We start from the raw sequence: 23,458 nt of genomic DNA, 5'->3' as shown, positions 1-23,458 counted from the left end.
TATCTAGACACAAATTCGCGTGCTGTCCTCCAACGATGTATTCTATTGTATTTCCTATATAAAACTGAAGACGTCTATTTTTACTCGGCCCGCACCAGATTGTTAAAGTTCAATGCTTATTATGCAAAGATGTGGGATAACGTTACTTATCTCGTAGTACGTGATCCCGCAACTCCCTCGCCGTTAGCGTGGCTTGATTTAAAAACATCGTGACACAGAATTCATAAGTTATAAAACCTCTTTGATAAATGATTTCACCTTTTACAAGGGACGTCAACGTACGAGTTTTGTGATCTCTCAATAAATATATTATTTATATATAAATATATTATTATTTCGTCATATAGAATTATTATAATCGGATTATTTTTGTTGATGAAGTGCAACAGAATGAGACACAAAAACTAACTAGACGTATGATGTCTAAATATTTATGAGTTATATTCAACTTTTCCCCTTAAATTGGATTATTCTATAGTTTTCGTCCAAACGCCAATCACTACCTAAGGCATTTTAACCAGGAATGGCAAGGAGCACACTGTCAATATAGCCTCAAGTCTGCACTTCGCTCTCGGCAATCGTGAAAGTTGTACGAATCAACTGTTCACGCTAGCTTGTAACTAAAGCACAAGATATGAATGTCCTGAGATGAATCTGATGATATCGAAATAATTGCGGAATGCTATTTAGAATGTATTTTTAAAAAACAAGACGACAAGAACAATATGGAACACACAAACGAATCAAACACACATATATATATATAAGTGAATTATCTGAAACAGAAATATGTATTGCAAAAAAAATATTTTACTTTTGACATGCTTTCCCATGATTGTTTTTTATTAGTATAAATACATTTGATCACTATTTAATATGCTCCATATTTAATTTTATTAAAACATAAAATAGTTTCGTTCGATTTTTTCTTAATTTTTCAATCTTAACTTTAGTTATTTTACTTATGGACTTTTTAAATATGTTCTTCATCTAGTAAACGACTGTTTAAATTTTTTGGAAAGATTATAATGACCTGATTAATTATTCGATAATTAATAAAACAATCGATGAAATTGGTATTTTTTTTCTATTTTTAGAAAATTCTTTTTAAGTTATCTTAAGATTTACTCGTCCTAGAACATCTCGTGTGCATCCAGCACATCAAATTGTTTCAACTTTTTTAATTCTGTCTTCGTTTGCACTAGAATAATTCCCCTTTCCCTTTTCAATCCCTGTACGCCGCGGGATAGTTACTAACAGCCAGCGTGACAATTAATTTCAATATAATTTTAACTATAATAAAAAAAATATCTCAATCTCTGCATCTCAAGAATAACATAATTCAATTATTGCCAGAATTTAGAGATTTAAAAAAAAAAAAAATGGTAATCAATAAATAAAATTCATGAGTAAATCTAAAACATTTATTAACTATTACAATAATAATAATAAAAAAATATATATATTTTTATCACAACATTAATCTTTGTAAACATTTAAAAATACAATAAGTATCGTATGATATTTTATATATAAAAATGTTATATACGGTTAACACTCAGTCGATGTGAGCAGACTGAGGCAAACCCTGGAATCGGCCGGATGTAACGTCATCGGCGACTTCAAGTCGACCGGAAACGGCCCCCGACGATCAGTGACCGGTGATATGAACACGCGAGGCAACAACTTGGCCAGGCAACACTTCATTTGTATTAAGGCGAATCTTTTACCTGAGGTATAAGAAAATTATTAAGTAATTATTGTACGAGAGGTTCTTATTCGAGAAGGTTAGCGTTTTTTATTCAATAACCTCCGCGATAGTTAACGTTTAAACTGTGAACGTTGCGTGCGTAGTGACGGTGGAGACTCATGTTAAGGTACGGGAAACTAATAAGATGGATGATACGGGAGTGAAGATAGAAATCATTTTAATAAAAATTTTTGTTCATCCGATATATTTAACCCACTTGTTATAAATGTTATATATTGTGAGAGGCCTTTCTTATATGTATGTATGTATTTCTATGTTGTATCCTCTCACCTATACAATACCGCGGTCCGTCACCGAAGGGCGCGTACACACCGGGCGGGGGGGAGCGTCTCCACCGGTCCGGTGTGAACGAGGACGCATTCTCGAAGTACTGGAACAGAAATAACATGATTGTTCAAATAAATATAGATGCATACCGAACTGGTATGTACATATGTCTATTCGCGATTATCTCAAGAACTAGGATAAATGTGAAAAAAGAGCCTTTTTCATCGATATCCAATAATAAAGAATATTAAATAAAAATCTGTTAAAAAAATTATCGTTTTATGATGTATTGAACTGGCACCGACCGCTTACCGCTCTCTCGTAATGTATCAGGTCTTTTGACGATTCGCCAAAATTTTAAAATTTCTATTACACTATCATCCATAACAAATATTATTTTAAACAAAATATTTTGTACAATAATTTCTGCTTTACACGAATTAATATTGGAGACGGAATCGAATTGGCGACTTCCCATATATCGAGTCATGGTATCTTTTTAAATTCAGCTATCACGTCTGTATTCAATAAATTAGTTTCGCACAAGTACGCGAACACACACACGCGCGCGCGCGCACACACGCAAGCTCACACACGCTCACTCACACACGCACTCACACACGCACACGTACGCTCACACACGCACGCACACACGCGCACGCTCACACACGCACGCTCACACACGCACGCTCACACACGCACGCTTTCACACGCAAGCACTCGCACAGACACACATTAATGTTAATAAGTGTCTGAAAATTATATTACCTGTTCGTCCCTGTGTAACCCGAGGGTTGGGAACAGGATGATGGTGCCGGGGGGGATGATGACGTCACGACCTGGTAACTGGTAGGGGCGAGTACACACGCGCTGGATAGTAGGGAAGGGCGGGTACAGACGGAGAGTCTCTATAACATGAAATGTTAATAATAATAACAATCGAATAATAGTAATAGTTACTTTATAGTGTTCGAGGTACAGTTTCAGACTTGAGTTTATGTTCAGCGTTACTTCCAGTAATGTCCTACAGAATGGCTGAAGCCAGTATTCATAGTTTTCAAATACAAGTCGATACTTAAATGTTGCCATTACAGAATTACCCTGGTTAGTGTTATAAATCATTACAATCAGATATAAGAATAATTGTAAGGATCATAGTATATTTTTATGAGTATGGCGCGGATTACCTTGTATGACCATATCCATATAGGTCAAATCCTGTAACATATCGGAGGTGATAGCTCCGTGTTTATCCAGAGCTCGTGCTATCTCGGCCCTCATCTGTTCCTGGACGTCTGGCTGCGCAGCCAATTCCAGGAATAAGAATGCCAGGGTGGAGGAGGTGGTCTCGAAACCACCCAGGAATATTATGAAGGCGTTGCCAGCGATCACCATGTCCGCTGCAAGTGTTCGTGGCTTTGAAACATCAAGTGACATAGTACATAGTAAACATATAATGTAGTGTTCATTACTTTAATTATGAGGTAAATACTTAAATATATATTTTTTTATGTTTTCTTTATCATTCTATGGTAAATATATATAAATATATATATGATATACATTTATATGTTAGAGAAGGTAACTGATATCAACCTAAAAAGTCATTCGTGTTATTAATTGGCAACTTGTTTAACTTCAAATTGTTTCGTTAGCTATCGTCACAGAAACTGTCAGTGTGCATTGGTGCCTGCGCCGGGTGTGCGCACTGATGGTTTAAAAAAAAATTAACATGTACTCTGACGACGAACACGGATTTTAAATATATATATATATATATATATATATATATATATATATGTGTGTATTCTACTGTTTGGAGTCTAGGACTGTTCGTGTAGACTGATATTGCTAATCGAAAAATATGAAGAATTTGAAATTGTCTTTATCGATGTAAGTTATTAAATAATCAAAATTGTTTCTGTACAAAGACATATTTTTTTTCGTATAATACAAATACGTAGTTTTTTGTATCTCATATAAAATAAAACATACATGTAAATTAATAGTTGCGATATTTAAGTAATATCTTCAAGAAAATAAATATTGGTAATAAATACGGTAACGTAGAGACTGTCGGTGTAACGTGTTAACTGTCTGAGCTATTAACCCTAGTTTACACTGTGGCAATACATACGAAGCTGTCCGTATAATTCATATATAACGTCACGTAATACTATCGACGTAGATTTAAGAATGGAAAACTTTGAACGCTGCGTATATAAGTGACGACGGGTGAGGGTCCTGGTACTAAGGATACCTAAGGACGTGTCGTCTGACGTTTTGTCTGTCTGTAATATCTGGTATAATTTTTGTATGTTTGTCGTTCCAGGTGCTGGATCAAATGTAACCAGAGTTAAACAAACAAAAAATTACTGTCATTAAATACACGCTTTTGTTCTATTCGACGAACTCCTTCGTGGTTCCTTCGTACAGTACTCAAGATTATTTCGTCCAAAAAATAAAAACGTTGACATTGGCAGAATATACCTCGACTCTAGTGCGATTGAAGACATAGTTAAAAAAAATATCTCTAGTACACACGAAAAAGTTTCATCTTTAATATCATATCATTATTAAGTTGCTCTCACTAATACATGCTTAAAAAACACTGTTTTTATATTGTAATGATTTTTCTTAGTCCGTTAAGGAGGTCGAGAAATCCATAGAGATGGATGTTTTTAGAACTGAATGGGGAACATTCTTTATATTATTTTTTTGTCACGATACTCCATCGCGAACTAAAATAACTTTTGTTCGACATAAAAAAATATATATTATTCCAATCCATTCACTGATTTATATCACAGTTAAGTTTTGTTTGTTTACGTTTAAAAAAAGAATATATATAATTCTTTAAATATAAAAGATAGACATGTTTTTGAACTGTACTTAGAAAAAGTAAAAATAAATTTCGCCCATGAAAACCCACGAGTATCTGACTATCTTTGATGGAATCCTAATACCTAACGAGATATATGAGAATAATAAACATTACAAGCATTGAGTACAACAGCAGTACCATTCGTAAATCTCATATAGCGATATCAATGAATAGAACGGCAAACTCGATACTGTCCGTGTGTAGTAACGACGATTCGAACTCGCACTAAGGATAATGATCTAGCGTCTCATCTTAACAGCTCGTATTGTAATGTCGTATATCTGATATCAAAATGCAAATCCAGTTCGTATCGTAACAGAAATGATTTATTCTATTGTAAATTTATTACTGACATTAAAATTACTTAAGTTATAAGGAATATATACGTTTGTATTTCTCCCCATTTGTATTTGTAGAGTGATTTTTTTCCTTATTTTTCCCTATTTATATTATTTATTAATATCTTTATCGGTTATTTAGATTGAAATTAAATCTGTTATTGTTTTTATTCGAAGCAAAAATATCCTTTTTTATGGTAAATTAAAAATAATTATTAGGTTTTAGAATATTCATTTAATGTGATTGTTTTGATTTATTTGTAAGAACGTCAGTAGCACAAGCGTTGTGTTGACTAATGAGGACACTAGCGCCGCCTAGTGAGCACATATATTAGAAATAATCATTTAAATTTTAAAGTAGACATACTTAATGTTATAGTACATTAAGTTATTATTTGAGTATAGCTTGTAATTTGATGAGCTTTGTAATGTTTGTACAATGTTAGATAAGTGAAAGGCTGAAACACCAAGTTATTTGTGAACAATTGTTTGATAATGTTTGTTGAGATAATTAAGATAACATACAAGGTTGAAAATTAATTATATGTATTTATAGGTACATACACACACGGACATATCTAAATATGTACATATATGTACCTACATATGAGTGTGTGCGTGTGTTAGTGTATGTGAGTGTCTGTGTGTATATGTGAGAGTTTGTGTAAAAGTGTGTGCGTGTGTTAGTGTATAGGAGTGTGTGTGAATATGTGTGTGTATGGTGTGTACTTACTGATTCTGAAGTCGTCTTCATCATCATCGTCCCGTTCATCTTTCAGAGCCATCATCATGTCTATGAAGTCACCGCGTTTCTCCTGAACACCTTCGGAGACAAACATACATTTCAATATATAAAATTAAAACTATTAATATCATGGAACTAGTTGTCTCTATCGGTTCTTATGTATATATATTTAATATCATCAAAACCGATCAAGTAATTTAAATAAGATCGAAACAGCCGCAGAATTTATATGAAGGTTTTCCTTAAAATACTGTTTATGTATTAAAGTCGAACAAACAGACATCTTATAATACATTGCAAGGACAAACACATACAGGGATGTTTGTTGTTTACATCAAATAAACCCGACCCGCTGTCAATAACAATACCCTATTTGTTTTGGTCGGTTAAATATTATTGACAGCAGTTATCCGATACCGCGGATATACTTTCACTTTCACACAATACATATCGTAAACTAGCTATAACACGCGACTTTGTATGTTTTTATTTGAGAATCTTAAACTTCAAATGTCTACCGCATCACTGTTTTCATCTATGAACCAGTGGAAGCCACATCAAAATAGTTTCAGCAAAACTACTTATTAACGTCACCGATCGCTAGAAATATATATGTGAATTGTGCTTTATCATAGGAATTTTCATGACAAGTTAATTTACTATAACATTATTATAAATAGTTTTTCTAATCTCACCGCTCTCTCTCTCCTTTATGACGTTGGACACCACGTTGAAGAAGAAGTCGTGTGTTTTCTTTGGTATTATGCGTATTTTGAAAAATAATACAAAGGCCGGCCAGAAAGTACGCATCGTTCTGAAACGAAGGAAAACGGAACACAGACGTTGTTTAAATCAACAATCATTATGTTTTATGTATATTATTAAAAGGCTGGTTGGATGGATTTATAGGTGGATGGATGAATTGATCTTTGTGTAAATAGCGATCGGTTAGTAGTTGACTGTCACGTCATCGGTAGGCGGAAAAAAAACCTTAACAGCAAAACTATGTTATAACAAGAATTCAGTAGACTTGGAGATATCCAAATTATTACTCGAAGAAAACACAGAACGAGGCGAACTGTTCCAACCACTGATGCATCAGGAAGGAGGCAGTGGGCAGCTTGGTGAAGATACAAGAGAGATTTGCAAGGAAAGTGTAATTTCTGCTCAATCTCTGGAGTGTATCCTGTTGAATAGTGAGGGGCTGCCAACTTTAGACCAATGAGACTAGATTGGTTGTAACAAAGTTACTGGTACCAGTAAGCTCTCTTGCACCTCTCTACAAGAGACTATACTGGTGGGGTGATATTTGGCAGCGCCTGCCCATATGATGGACTTTCTACACACGACCGGATTTTTGCTTTTTATGAACAAAGAAGCTATCCAAGCGTGAAGTACTGCTGCAATTTTCTTAGGACACCGAGTTTCCTTGCAGATGCCTTTGTTTTGCTTTCAATTAACAATCCAAAGCTAAGGATACCTCGATGCCTTAAACTGAAGACAGTGAGTATATCCCAACGATACATTCTGAACGGTTGGAGTCAAGCTCAACTGATTTATCTTGTATTAGATTTTGGTAGCATTGTATTTCACAACCTCGACATATCCCCCTTTCGGAGACTGCCTGAAGTGTGAAATTATGACGCTCTACCCTCAACTCTCCGTTGAACTCTATTTAATTTCCTCTAACCCCACGACTGGGTGGACACCACAGTCATACCAAAAACAACCAATGATACCAGATCGTTAATATGCAGCGAACATGATTTGCGCAAAAGGCACTCCTGAGGAGTTCACCGTCATTCTTTCAAACGCAGCCTTAGAAACTACTAACAAGAGGTCCTTCAGAAAACAAGGAACAGATCGTAGAATTTTGTCTGTGTTAAAAATTTAAGTGCGGCTTAAGTAGATGGGTGTTACCGAGATGCACTTTTCATGGGCCCATAGATAAATTTATAATGGATGGATGAAAAAATTAAATTAATTATAGATAATATGAATGAGCTATTAAAACTTTCTAACTAAATAAGCCAATAAAATAAAAAGCACGTACTTTTCAAATACATTCCACAACGAGCATTCGTAGAAGGCGGCCAGCGCTACAGCGAAGGGGTCGCTGTGGTGAGCCATAACACTACTCTTGACCCCGAACGCGCAAGGCACGATAGCGTCCGCTGTGTATCCTCCGAGGAGTTTGTCCGACACCACACACGTCGCCTGGTTATTGTTCGTCATCACATCACCCTTGCATATAATTCTCTGTACCGATGCCAAAAAATCATTTGCTGTGCTCTCTATTAACGATAACATACCTTTTAGTTTTATCGGTCTGGAATTGAATAGAGAATTATATTGTTTTTTATTGTATTAATTTAGAATATTTTTATGAATTTTGATATTTATGACATAATTATAATTAAGGTATATAGATTTGTTTTACAGTTTTTTATAAAAAAAAGCAATTTTCATCTCGACTTCTCGTGATCACGGTTGCTGAAAAGTAATTTTAACGTCCGATAAATAAAAAACATCGAAAAATAACTCAAATATAAATAATACATGTAGTGTTATTTATAGTATAATTGATAATTATGTGTGAAAAATTAGTTCATTACCGAGAAAATTGGTTTTCAAAAGTCAATATACTGAGTCTCAGTGAGTAGTACACTTAAAGTAGGTAGTTTTATAAAAGACTTGTTATAAAAACTACTTATTGTATAGACCTAAATTATATCTAAAACTTACTATCATTAACCAGCTCACGGATAAATGTATCTTACCTACCACATATTTTTGCATCGTCACAAAATACGAAGCGTTTATATTTTTTTCATCCATCAATCTTCGTCCATTATTAGTTTTGACGTGAGAAACGGGAAACGCATCGTGTGTAGTGTCACGATACAAATGTGTTCTAAGGATACAGATTCAAAACCCACAGTTACCACAATACGTTAGTAATCATAAAATATTTCTATGAGATTATATACGATTTCTAGATGAATATATATATAAAATTACCGTGTTCTGTTCGACATTGTAAACTAGTACTAAGGATCCGAGTTTTAGAATTTAATACCAATCAAAAGTGCGTAGTTAATATTGTAAAAATAAGTAACATAACCTTTTAAAGCAACAGTAATATAAAGATAATAAAATCTAATTCAGGATATTTCGATAATAGAGGGAAGTAAATATTCATAGTGTTGTTCTCCAAATATGAACTATATTAAAAACGCATAAGACCGAAAATCGCTTGACTGGAAATTGCTATGAAGTTAAAATTTCCACGACACATTTCCGTTCTCAAATGGAAAAACGGGCCCCTTTAGTAGGATGTGTTTTGAAATCACCATTCGCACTACGCCGCTTATATCGCAACAATTCTACTATTTACCAATCAGCTGTTTACAACTGTATTCTAAATATGTATCCTTAAATAATGTATTCTAAGTAAATACATGTTCTGGAAGCGTATTCTATAAAAAATATTATTTTAATGTATGTAATTTGGAATTATTTGAAAATCAATACATGTTTATATATTTAATTTATATATACATATATATATATATGAAGATTTTTTTTATTATATCAATAATGTTTAAGAGATAACAACATTTTCAACTACACGTTTCACAGTTAGTTAAGCCAATTCGTCGTTTTACATATGATATGTAGAAATAGCCCGATTTATTTCAAACGGCGTGTGCTCTCGAATTTGTTAGTAAACTTTTGAGTACCTTTATTATTTAAACATTTGTATAGCGAGAGTTGCGATGTATAAAAAATACTGCCCTTTGTGACCTTACCAATTGTTTCGATTATAAGGTAAAGGAAGCGTTAATTTACAGTACAGTAAAGAATTAAAATAATTCCATTTGAACAATAATTTAATGGAATTATATGGAATCTAACAGAGCGAATTAACGCTGTTAGCTTAGAAATTGCATATAAAAAACAACTTCGTATAATAATATTACCACAACTGTCTATCAATGTATTATTTCTTCATAGGCTTCACATCTATTGGTACATTTTCTTTAATTTTGAAATGTATTTATTCCACACTCATATTAATTTCAGAAACACGTTGATTTTCTATTTCCTATACGCTTATCACAAGTTCGATTTCTCAAACTACATACGAAGAGTTTCCCGTGGAGAACCGCCAACTATAAGTGTGTAGTTACTACTTTTAGTAATCATGTTGTTTCTGATATTGTATTTCAAATAACTCAGCTCATCGCAAACAGACATTAGAAAGTGAGAGAGCGAACTTAAAATACGATTCTCACACATGAAAAATATAACATAAATGACATATAGCACAGTATATAAGGCGTTATATACAAAGAAATAAGGATTAAGTGAGCTAAGTGAAAAATAATATATATATATATATATGAATTTAAAAATAGAACTATTTCTAATGACGCAAAAATAAACTAGTTTTGATACAAATTTAATTTTAAATAATAAATTTAGCATTTGAAGCGCTCACTTCAAGACGGACTCTAACAATACGTTAATTTACTGTCTGTTGCTATACATTATTCTAAGTAGTATTAATGTCGGTTATTGAACGACAAACGGCACACGCTTCGTGTGTAGTGTGCAACAGAATTACATACGTTTCACGGTATGCAAATAAAAATATTCCAAGTTAAATGCACAAGCTATTACTAAGGATACCAGCATAATACTGAATCTTTACACTAAAGCAAAAGAGTTAGTAGTCTTAAATAAATTTCATGTTTATATCAATTAGAAAGTGGTTCAGAATAATCTTTTACACTGTATTATGCAACTGTATCAGTTGAAGAAACTACGTCAGGGAATAGAGGATATATTAGATGAGACTAGTTGTCACCTCCGACGTCGTCTATTTGGAAGGAAGAACAGAAAGTAAATTAGCTTGTTAAAACAATTTACATGTTAACCAACGAGGTCCCTATCGTTGGGGAAAATCAAAGATCATTCTAGATTCTATAAATCAAAAACATTATAATGTCTGAATTAATTATGATGACCTCTAAATATTTTCAATAACATTACTCGCATGAAAAATCTTACGTGTTTCATAGTAGGTGTCTAATCTATTGAACCGATTTTGAGGAAATCTTTTTTCGTAGCCACAATTAAATATAGGATAAAACAAATCAAGAGTATTTACCTGTATTAAAAATTTATTATACATATTTATATTATCTGTTTTATTATTATGGATTCATTTATTCCTAAATAATCACATAATATCAACATATGTACTTAAATTTTCAAATTAAAAACTTAAGTTTGATGGTGAAAACTGTGGTATTGTATGACTTAAATACCTTGTTAAGTTACCCTTACCACGAAGTTTATACTACAAACAGTTCGTTTTTAGTTTTACATCTGTAAACCTTCGCTCACGGTAGTAACAACGTCGGTTTATGAATGTACTCGTAAATTATCAGTATATAGTCGAACGATATAATATCAAAAAAAAAATATTCAAATTATTTACATACAAATAAAGCATGAAAAATCTTAACAAGCCTCAATAATAAAATTAATATAGTAGCATATTTTTGAGTTTAACAAAAATACTATGACAAACATACTGAAAATAACAAAAATTTTTATATGAAAATAACTTTATATTTAATTGAATATTTTCAATATACTCACGAAAACAATGGCGATATCTTCGCTCTGAGTCTTTTCCACTCGTTCCCTCTCAAATACAGCACAGACTCCGCAAGAGGATCCAAAGCCTTGTCGAAGTAGAATCCCCGATCCGTGAAATAAACGAAGTCGTTGACGCAAACACGCTTTATCAATACAGGATCACATATCACCAGCGTACGACGGTAGAATTGATGGACGCCTACATTAAAATTCTAGTTTAAGACAAACACTGCGGAGCTGTTTATATTATTATTTTATTTAAACATATATATATGTAGTCGTCCGTTAAAGAGGTTATATATCGGCGACTAAACTTTGACCTCCAGCAAGAGATTTAAAAGGACATGCGAATATCTAAATATATCTAAGTTATATTATCTCACAAATCAAATCACTTAATTTAATAATAAATTAAGAAATAGTGTTTAAAAGGCGGGATAAATAAAAAAATTGAAAATAAAGATAAATTTATTAGTTTTCTAGTAGGTAGTAAATTGGTAACATTATTATCGAATATATATATATAATATTCTTAAAATTATGGACAATAATTATTTAAATTTTTTTATTAATTGGTATATTGTATCGTATGATTAAGAAAATCTTAGTGAAAATTCTTTAAACCATTGTTTATGACCGAAACTTAGATGGTGCTATAATATATTTATAAGTAAAGAAAAATTAAATATAACAAACCTATAATCTTTTTGTCCTTATATTCATTGTATAGCCTTTGGAAACACACACCGCCTTGTTCCTTCCGTGCAACCACGGACCAGATATGACCTACAATAGGCAACGCTGGTGGCGAAAAAATACCGAGATTCGTCCAATAATCATAGTCGTACATCAAAACACATAATATTACCGTCACATACAATACAACGGTAAGCAACAAATTTATCACATCACATCCATAACAATGATTTTCTATCATCCACAACAAAATAACCACAGCCCGAGTCAAAGAATTTTTAAAACCGAACATTTTTTAAGCGTTTATAGTCATGATTTGTTTACACAACACGTTTAGTTTAATTATCTATCAACATTTTTTCTAAAATTAACAATGTATTTCAACAAACACTATACAATTTTAACGTCAAAATATAACGAATTGGCGCGATGGAAGCACTTAACCCGCGCATGCGCTGTGGCCGAATGTGTTATAACAAAAGAGGCGCGTGATGCTGTAAGAGAGAAAGTGTGGCCGATAAGTAACTATCAAGATTTTTTGGCGAACAGGTTTTTCAGACATATCATCTACTTATGTATTGATTTAATATAATACTTATAATTAATATAATAGTTCACACAATAGTTTCTATTGGTGCCATTCATGCTATGTTTGAATTTCGATTGCTATATTTATAATGTTGCTGCCCTAAACAAAGTACTGTCTGTTTGATTCGAATTTTGTTTAAAATAAAATGTTTTTTTCGCTTCCCCAACGATGACATCTATAAATATTTTGCTTGGTTGATAAATTTTGAATTCCTTGACGTCGGTGATAATTTAAATTAGTTTTAACTAAGGTGTTAAAACATTAATAGTATTTATTTTTATTTTTTTCTAGCCAAAATTATTATTGTATAATTTATATTTCATTTTATATACTTTAACTGTAACATGAATTTATTTCACAAATATATAAAACACCTGAACCTAACACCTAGCTTACTAAAAATCGTAATATATACTTTAATGCCAAAGAGTGTACAAAGTGAAAAATTAAAATTTCATAATATGTATATCTAAATCAAAGAGACTCGTTAAACTACCAGGCCACGAGCAAATGTAGGTTTAACAAATTGCACAAATCCGTTAGTTTAAATATTTAACTGAACGGTTACGAAAGGTCGCATCTCGCAAACATTGGCCGCAATCGATAACAAACTGGTTGCGTTCAATCTATTAAAAAAATAATAATAATAAAGCTTCATACACACTATAAAAAGTATCATAATAAAAATAATTTTAATTAATAACGTCAAAACTATTCTTAATTCAAATTAAAACAAGCTCAATTGAAAGTGACTACATTTCTTGGTAATGGACGAAAATTGTTATAAAATTAGAAAATATTTAACTTCTTTATGATATTCTTATAATATTTTTAACAGCCTGACTTTAGTAAAAGTGCCAGTATAAAACTTTTATGTTTAGATTCTCGTGTCAAATTAACCTTCTTAAACGTCCAAAAACTAAAAAATATGTTTATGAAAGAATTATGTTTATGCAATTTTAACAAATATAAACGAAGAATATTTATTTATAAAGTTTAAAATATTTTTGCTCCTCAAAATATGATTTATAAAATATGTTATAGTCGAATTGATTTCATTTTGATATTAAAAGAAATATGTTGATTTATAGTTTGCAAACCGATATTTAATATTCCTTCCCGGTCGATACGAATTATAAATGAAAGTCATAGACAACATTATTTTTTTAAATGAAAAACTCAGTTAGTGATGTGTTTGTGATCCGTCGCGTTGTGTATTACGTAACACGCGTGGTCCACTGACTCACTTTCAAGTTGTTATACCAGTTTACAACATCCGGTTACATTTCAAAGAAAATATTAGAACTATATTATAAATGTCGAAAGTTTATTTCACTATAAGAAGGTTAATGTTGTAGGAAAGTTTATGATTGGTTTATTGGAATAATTTATAAAACGTGGTACTTTACTTCAGGTTCGTGTCGTAAAAATAGAAACAGATAGTTTTCCGTTCGTCTTTATGTAAAACAGTATCAACTGAACAAAAACTAAAGTGTCTACTATTATTTAAAGGCGCTAAGTCGTGTTGTTGACACTGAGATTGTATTTGTTTTATCTGGTTACAGAGACGTACTCGATTTACAAAAAATGCTTCCTCCTATTCTGCATTGTCACACTACATACGAACTGTTTCCCGTCTCTTCAATAACCTACGTTAAAACTATCATGTTTGAATTATGAATGTAAAACTATTAACGTTTTTCTATCGTAATTTAATTAGACGTGACGCAAACTAAGGTTAAGCACACTAGTTTCTTTAACAACATTTCTTTTTCAACAAGTATTTTTAATGCGTAAAAACTACAAAAAATATACTAAAAATGTATATATATATATATATTATTCATTTACAGTGCTTTTTTATGATATTATCAAAGAAGAGATCATTCTACTCATCTGTCAATTAAATGTTTATAACTATTGACACTATGCACCCCACGCCTTTTTACAATAATGTACATTTATTTTTTATTTACACAATTCTTAATCTAAATTTATTAAATTTTATTTTCTGTTTTTTAGTTGGATTTTTTATAAAAGCGTGTTTTTTTAGTTTTTTTAAACTATTATTTATTTTTCATTTTTTAGTTGAATTTTTTCGTTGGGTTTTCCATAAAAGCGTGATTTTTTTAGTTTTTTTTTAAACTATTATTTTTATGAACATGAACCGGGCCAGACATTAATGTGTAGTTATTAACTACGCATGCGTAGTTAATAACTACACATTCTCTCTCTCTCGCATGCAAAGGATGCGGAAAGGAATTAATTAATCCTGGCGAATCTAATTGGGATAATCGGATTTTTTAATCGAATTATTGCATTGTCATCGGTCTTTGACAGGTGTGCAAAGTTTCAATTAAATCTGATCGGTCAAAGTATGGCAAAATCGAGCTCAAAGGAGTCGGTTACAAACATACAAACATACAAACATACAAACATACAGGTGAAGCTAATAAAGCGAGTTAAAAATACACTGCGATTGACGTCTGTCAAACGACTACAAATAAATAATACACAACAATTATTATTACTTGATATTAGTTTCTAGCATTTATTCTGTAATAATATATTTTGAATACGACTTAATTACATATTCAACTAATTCTTGGGGAACTTGAATATAGCATAGAATAAAAAAGATATTTTCAAAGACAACTCTACCGAACCTTCAAATATACAAATCTATAAAAATTTATGTCTTTACACATTCAGATTCATATTTAATATCGATAAACTCTTCAATTCATATTTTTTTTTTTGTAAATGTTTTTACGGCTCTGGATACGAGCCTTTTGAGCGTTATCGTTACAAAAAAAAAATGTATGTGTTAATATTACCAGGTATAAAAAAAACCATAGACATATATTTTTTCAATATTTATTCACATATTACAAAACAAAGTGCTAACTTTTGGACACTTCAAACGTCTTACAAACCGGTGACTTGTTTGATCCAATCTCTATTTTTGGCAACTGATGCGAACACTGAAACAAAAAAATTAAATAACTAAATAAATACAATAAAAACTATTCAAACGACAATTGAGTTAAAGAATTCTATTAATGAAATTTTGTAACCAACAGTTTTTGTATTTTATATTAAACGATGTTGCCTTATATAAAAAAACATTTTTATTAATAAATAGATTTACCAGATGATTCGCCAACGCTTGAAAGTACTCCAACCTGTACGCCGTCACTCACCAGAGCCGCTCCGAGGTCGAACTGAATAAAAATATTAATTAAATTTTTAATTTCCTCTAAATACCATTAAAATATATAACTAACACTATTAAAATAACACTAAATAAAATTAATCTATTTAAAACTTTATAATTCGTATTTTGAACCACAAGTTAAAAGAAATCGCTATTTTTAAATAATATCAAATAAAATCGTATTAAAGAAATTATTTGTAACGAATAAAATATAAGAATTAATCCTCTTTATGTTAAGCTCCTTACAAAAATAATCGGATAATCGTATTTGAAAATCGAAAATCGAATGTTAAAAAATGTCCGCCACAAGATATTAAAAATTAATTTGTTCATTGGAAACGAATTTATAAATACGGTGACCTTAACACGAGTTTCTATATTAAAATGAACACAGACAGTTTTTCGTCAATACAATCACGTTGATACTTAAGCGAAGATTTATGAATGAAATACTTAAAACTGACTGTGTGTAATTTGATAATACAAACTCGTGCTTTTGGTACGGATATATTCTTCGATATTTAGCTATCAATTTCAAATAAGAAACTTATTTCAAATACAAATAAACTATAATCATATTTGTCAAAAATAGTTTTCATCACTAATTGTTAACACAATAAAAAACTAAGACTATAATAATCGGAGGTTAAGCTATAAAGACAATTGTGATGTCAGAATCAAAATGACATAATCCTTTTTTTTTGGTTAAATTCGATCCGTTCAGAACAGGCAGAGACCAAAGCCCATACAGCCATCAAAATGAAATAATCCGCGTCAAATTCGTTTTATACTTTTTTTATGTTTTTTTTTTTTGTAAATGTTTTTACGGCTCTGGATACGAGTCCTTTTGAGCCTTATCATTACAAATACTTTTTTTATGCATTAAAGCGTAATGCCAACATTAAAAATTAAAATGCCACAATGATCGTATATAATAAAATATATATATATATATAAATTGTAATAAAATTAGTTTGAAACCATTAAAATTATAAACTTGTTATATCGTGTTTATTTCTTACTTTGGAAGCTCCACTGTCAGCGACGAGTTCGCCGGCTTCATTGGCAGCAACCTCGACGTTTGAACAACTCAATTGACTTCCGGGTGCTGACAAAAAATATCGTTTAAATATTATGATAATACACTTTTTAATTTTAAATTAATTACATAACAGAATATCTAAACATTAAAAACTTATTGTGTCGTTGTATCAAAAAATATAGTTTTTTTTATGAGTATCATGAATAATAATTTATTGCATATGGCAACATCGCACCATCGTTTTCAGCTCCGAAGACGCACAATTTGCCGCTTTCAGGAACTTCGGATTCAGCCTCAGCTAAAGACACGCGACGAATTACGTCTGTAAAAAAAAAAAAAATAAATCGTTTATTTTTTTTATTGATTAATATGTCAGTATTATATTATTGTTTTGTTATATATCTTTTCAGACGAGGTGTTTGTTTTGTTATTAGTCTAAGTAAACCGTAACGCGGAACAATGACGGGGCCATTAAGAAACCGGTCGCATACAAAGGAATCCAAAAGCAACAAACGTGAACGCTTAACAAAGTAGCAGCTTGCTTTATTATTGTGTTTCTACTGCTTCATTACAGGAAGTTACACGGAGCTTTTATAAGGTAGATGGGAAATAAACAAAGCTTTAAGCTAATATATTGCTTAGATAGCAATTTTTTTTTATATACTGCCTTTCGTCGTATTTTAAAATTGATTAAGATATATAAAAACTCATTCGTTTTCTGTTATAAAAAACAAAATATTTTTGTTGTTCAATATCAATTCCGTAAATTAGGAATCGACAAATGCAACTCTCCAACAACTTTCAAAAAACTCGGTCTTTTGAAATACCGACGGACAAAAACGATTCATAAAACAAAATAAAAATCCGTAAAGGCTTATCGGAGACGAAGTTTGCGCCAACTTTCAACAGCCCTTCAATTAATAGAGCAGTCATTTTCTGGAACGAATTTTAATTGTCCGCACCCAGCACGGCCTACAGGCTGAGAGCTATTGAAAAAACATGTTTTAATGTAGAAATGTTCAAAAATACGAAAAGTCAGCGACCAAATTATAATAAACGGAAAGAAAATATATGCATATTCGACACATTTTTATAAGTAGCGTATTTTTATAAGGAATATATATTGGCAGAAAAATTTGCGACATCGTAATAATTCAACACGTGACGAGACCGCAGTGTCGACTCCTAGACTATCCATTCCGCGTGTTTTTTTTTTATCTTTTTACAACGCTTAACGACACTGAAAAACGCTCGCGTGTAATTTCCAAGATGGAAACATAAATTTGAAGAGGAAGAACAAAAGCGACAATATTTTTCATAAAATTTGAGATCGGAATACTTCCATGACGTATTTCATAATGCACTATAAAAGGAAGGCGGGAATAATTAAACTTATGTGTCACAATATACGTAACAAAGCAGTTTTCATGGGAAAGAAAGGTATAGAAATACTATAGCATGCCAGCACTAATTTTATTATTTTTAAATTAGATCATTTAATATATCGTTAATAATCGATATTGTTAAGTTACTTTTTATTTAAAGTTATCGATGTTTTTAAATTAAGTATTATTCGATTATTATTTAAATATTCGAGATGTTGAAATTGATTTATGATCAGTTGAAAAACATATTGAGCAGTTATTTAATTTAATGGCGGTTGATAAATTATTGCGACAGTAAAACGTGGACGGTAATAAAAAATCAATTAGTTTGGTTATTTTATCATACAATGTCAATTCTAAAAATAATCGAGCAGTCCAATAATCGAATGAGCGGTAAAAATGAAGGAATGAGCGGTTCGATAAATAGTTCGGCAGAACATAGCGAGCGGTGTCAGCCGAACTTAAATTCATTAAAAAGAGAGGTAAAAATTCGTAAGTTAGGTTAGGTTAGTGTTTTTTTTTTAATACCTCATTGTTTATAGAATTGCTTAGAATGAGATTTCTTACCGACAAATTTCGATTTATTACTGCCCACAACTTACCGCTCGTTAAATAATTTTTACCGCCCATTTAATTATTTTTCTGGTCAATTATATATTCACTGATCCATTTCATTATTTTTTATTACTCATTTTTGTATACTTTACTGCTTAGTTTTAACTGCTGAACTAGTTATTGAACGTGCCATTCATAATTTTTAACTTAGCAAAACTGCTAATTAGAAGTGCCTCTTTAAATCAATGCCTTAAATAAATCAATGATATTTTTTAATCAATCGTAATATGATGATTTCTAATGATTTTTTTTTTGTATATTTCAACCAAATAGGTAAAAGTAATTTATTTTATAAAAAAGAGAAATGACGTTTTTATATAAGTATCGATTTTGTCAAATTTTGTTTTTTTTTTTTATATGCATAACACCATCACAACTCATACAGATAGTATATATATCTTCGTATAACTTCTATGTATATAAAAACTATGTGTAAATACAAACCGTTCTCTTCGATGGCTCTGTTCACGTTGATAAGAGCGAGTCCATCTTGGACGCGTACGTTGAGGTTCCCCTCAGCCAAAAACGCGGGGCGGAACACGTCTACAGCCCCGAAACGAAGCCACATGAAACGAGAACTACAAAAAAATTCAATGCAAATTATACAAAACCACGTTAATTTTTGATCATATCAAATGTCAAAATTATTGACAGTTAACTAAAGTTATATCATGACAGCTCATATTTATGGATGATGGGACACATTAAAATTAATTTCTTTCACAGATAAAATATTGTTATAAGAAAAAAGTGGTTTTGTATTGATTTTTATTGAGCTTGACGATCAATCAAATCGAGGTCCGAGGTGATAAGTAATTCGACAAGCATTGGCGGTTATTCCATTCGACAAACTCCTTAATGTTTCTTCCACTCAGTAAACAAAATTATAATTCGTCCAACAAATAAAAACGTTGACATTGGCAAAATATTCCACGATTCCAGTGCGGATGAGGCCATAGCGTAAAGTAAAAAAAAAGTAATTCGACCTGATTATAAATAAATCTAGCCACAGGTCCATTAAAAGAGGTTAGTTTTAGACACAGACTAAACATTAAAAGTAATTAATTACTTTTTAACGCAGTCAGCGCTTGTAAGAACCCATGTGGAGCCGATCAGGGAGCCAGCGCATGTGCTGAGAAGTCCATTGTTATCAGAAGTCGCCAGGCGGATGTGAACCACGTAAGGATTCTCGCCAGCAGACGCTGACACTGAAATAAATACAACATCTTAAGTTATATTATCTATGGTCAAATAAAATAAATTATCTATGGTCAAATAAAATGACTAAATATATATTATTAAAAACAGACAAAAAATAATATAATGTCGTTTTTAATTAATTCATCTTTCATAATAATTTTCAAATTAACTTACATTCACTCAATGCGCTACGCCCCTGAAACAGATAGACATAATTTAATTACAAAACGTGATAATAGTGTACCTATTAATGAATGAACTATGGATGTATGTGAATTACGAAAACAATTTTATAAATTCAAAAATCGCTTGCGAAATTATAAAAAATTTATTGTAAATAAAAATTCTGAATCGTAATATATGAAACATAAGTTTTCAATCGTTATATTATAACAACTAAATATATTATAAACAACCATAATGTTTTTTACCTATTAACCTACTAATAACTTAACTTCTTATTTAGGAACGTCAGTGGAATTGTCATATTGTCTCCTTTGATTAACAAAATAAAAAAAAAAAGTATAAACATGACGCCTAAAAACGAGTCTACTAATTTTATGTAGATTTGATTGTTATATATTTAATTGTGTAATGTCTTAATTTCCATGTAGCTACTACTATACATGTACGTATATATTTATATATAAATCTACTATGTATATAGCATGACTAGGTACTGCTTCTAGTCAATACAATCAACTTGTCCTTATGAAGTCGGTCATTATAGCATATAATAGACATTACGTACAATAATAAATAATAGATCGTCGGAATATTTCACTTATTATTTATATTTATTCATTATGACGTAATTTGTAAAATCAACTAGGGAAACCATACAAATTATAATTATATATTATATTTAATATATAATCTTAAAATATTAAGCTTTGATATCAGTTCGATAAGTTAATAATTAATGATAGTGATCATTGTATTTGTCACAATCTAATATGTTAAATTAATAAAATATTTCTGACGTCATAACATTTGATAAGATAATTTTCTTGTAGAAAACCTTCGGGATACTGCGAATGAGAATTTTATGTATATTTTTTGTTATTTGTCATACTCTTAATACATATGTGGTTTTTGTTAAGTTTTAATGTGACAGTCATCGTTGATAACAATGGAACGGTCTTTTATGTTCTGCCACGCCAACGCTTTCAGGTTTTCTTAATAAATAGACATGTTTCAAACTGTAAGTAAGAACAATTTTCGTTATTTTTATATTTCAATCAAACTTTCGTTGGCTTTTTTTTAGTGTGAAATTAGTCTTTGATTCTTCCGAACTTAATCGTTATTCGACCATTTCAGCTGCGTTATTGCGAAGAAATTTTAAAATTAAATATCATTTTAATTTAATCAAAGTACACTTTAATTTAATCTTATGATTAATGACATATAAAAAAGTATTAAAAAAATGTGCTTTTCGGAAAACCACACAGATATCCTTAGCTATATTAAAAAAGAAAACAGAGCGGATCATAAAAATTTTCAAAATATATTTTTACACTTCCATTTGTAATAATTCTAAAAATAAAAATTAAATAAAAATTGTAAAACAATTTCATAGATTGCCATTAAGTTGGAATAATTATATGTATATTATATTTATATAAAAGTTTCGCTCCATAAATATCTTTATAGTCTATAACTAATGTCATAATATATATTTTTTTAATTTACCTGGACGGCGGCGAAGGTGCACAGGAAAGCAACAACGAGAACCTTCATATTCAACAACTGACAACGTATCACTAAATTAGTTCAGCTAATGATTTATCCTAATTAAACTTTTATCATTTATAAAAATAAAAAAAACACAATTTATATCTGATTACAATTCACGCCAATGTATCACATAAGATAATGATAGATAAACGTACTGTTTTAATTCACATCGACTATTGGATAAATATGATATTATCTGTGTTGTATTTATGTAATTTTTTTAAACAATATTTTCGATATAGAACAATCCAATAATAATAAAAATACAAGTGAAGTAACCTAAATGTAATATAAATGTTTAATGTCACAATTATTTAAATAATAAACATTCAAATTACAGATAACATCTTCTAATGCTATAAATTACGCAATTGACAGGAGTCCTCTGACTTATGATTATCCTCCTAATATATATTAGTCTACGGGTTTAGGTGACAAATCTGTGGAATATAATGATGTGGAGAAATTTACTAGAAACAAGAAAATTTACTATTGTTAAAATAAAAATTTATAATAGATGGATTTATTTAAATTTGATAAGTATAAAAATACATTTATTAAAAAGACGGACATCGATTTTAATTACATTATGACAAATACATTTAAATCACAAAGAAATAACATTTAATACAAATGTTTAAAGAAAAACTATGATATTATTGCAATTGTATTACATAAGAAAGTAATTTTATTACTAAATAAATAAATAAATAATATTGTCCTGTAACAAAAAAATACGTATAACAAAAAGTACACGGAGATTTAAAATATGACAAACTGTTTGTATTATTTACTACGAGAAATAAAAAAAATATCAAAAGGATAAAATAATAACAAAAAAAAAACCTAGAAATACTAAAAGCAACGAGACCCTTAAAACATTTATTTAAAAAATTTAATAAAGTCAAAAAAATAAAACGTGAAATGAGAACAAATCGAAAAGTCGTTTCAAAACTTTCTTTGTTAATCAAAACGTCAGTTCAATGAAAACAACGGACGAGGATTTGTTCTGGCTTCGAACGAAATGAATGAAATATAATTAAACCTGTGACTAAAAAAATTAATATAAATCCTTAGATAGATATTATAAATGACAGCTATAAAATCTCTTTCCTTATGGGTTGCTGTTAGAGAGCACTTTTAGTAGTAGCCTCCCCTCGTACAACCGTTGTTCTCTTATATATTAATTATTAGGAAAATAAGACTTAATCTATTTACTTGAAAGAAGCTATAATGCGACACGAAGCTGTAATATTAAATAAGGCCATAGAGATCATGTTATTTGACGAAAGGGAGAAG

The 23,458-nt window shown here is 30.6% G+C and overlaps 2 protein-coding genes across 2 annotated transcripts; both read right to left on the bottom strand.

Annotated features, from left to right (window-relative positions):
• Positions 1-1,410: 1,410 nt before the first annotated feature.
• Positions 1,411-12,832, bottom strand: LOC116768163 (cytochrome P450 6B2-like). The gene is made up of 9 exons (XM_032658826.2): positions 12,375-12,832; positions 11,679-11,877; positions 8,059-8,334; positions 6,701-6,819; positions 5,994-6,083; positions 3,226-3,438; positions 2,807-2,946; positions 2,042-2,141; positions 1,411-1,730 (listed from the first exon to the last, which is right to left on the bottom strand). Exons 1-9 carry the CDS (start codon positions 12,664-12,666, stop codon positions 1,552-1,554), a joined length of 1,608 nt encoding a protein of 535 aa, XP_032514717.2. The 5' UTR covers positions 12,667-12,832; the 3' UTR covers positions 1,411-1,551.
• Positions 12,833-15,824: 2,992 nt separating this feature from the next.
• Positions 15,825-22,253, bottom strand: LOC116767960 (kallikrein-4-like). The gene is made up of 8 exons (XM_032658559.2): positions 22,115-22,253; positions 20,597-20,618; positions 20,292-20,430; positions 19,667-19,800; positions 17,458-17,544; positions 17,203-17,288; positions 16,115-16,187; positions 15,825-15,947 (listed from the first exon to the last, which is right to left on the bottom strand). The coding sequence occupies exons 1-8, from the start codon at positions 22,160-22,162 to the stop codon at positions 15,892-15,894; spliced, it is 645 nt and encodes a 214-aa protein (XP_032514450.1). The 5' UTR covers positions 22,163-22,253; the 3' UTR covers positions 15,825-15,891.
• Positions 22,254-23,458: the final 1,205 nt, after the last annotated feature.

This window comes from Danaus plexippus, chromosome 19 (genome assembly GCF_018135715.1).
Source record: "Danaus plexippus chromosome 19, MEX_DaPlex, whole genome shotgun sequence".
NCBI lineage: Eukaryota > Metazoa > Arthropoda > Insecta > Lepidoptera > Nymphalidae > Danaus > Danaus plexippus.
This window is presented reverse-complemented; position numbering and strand designations above follow the sequence as displayed.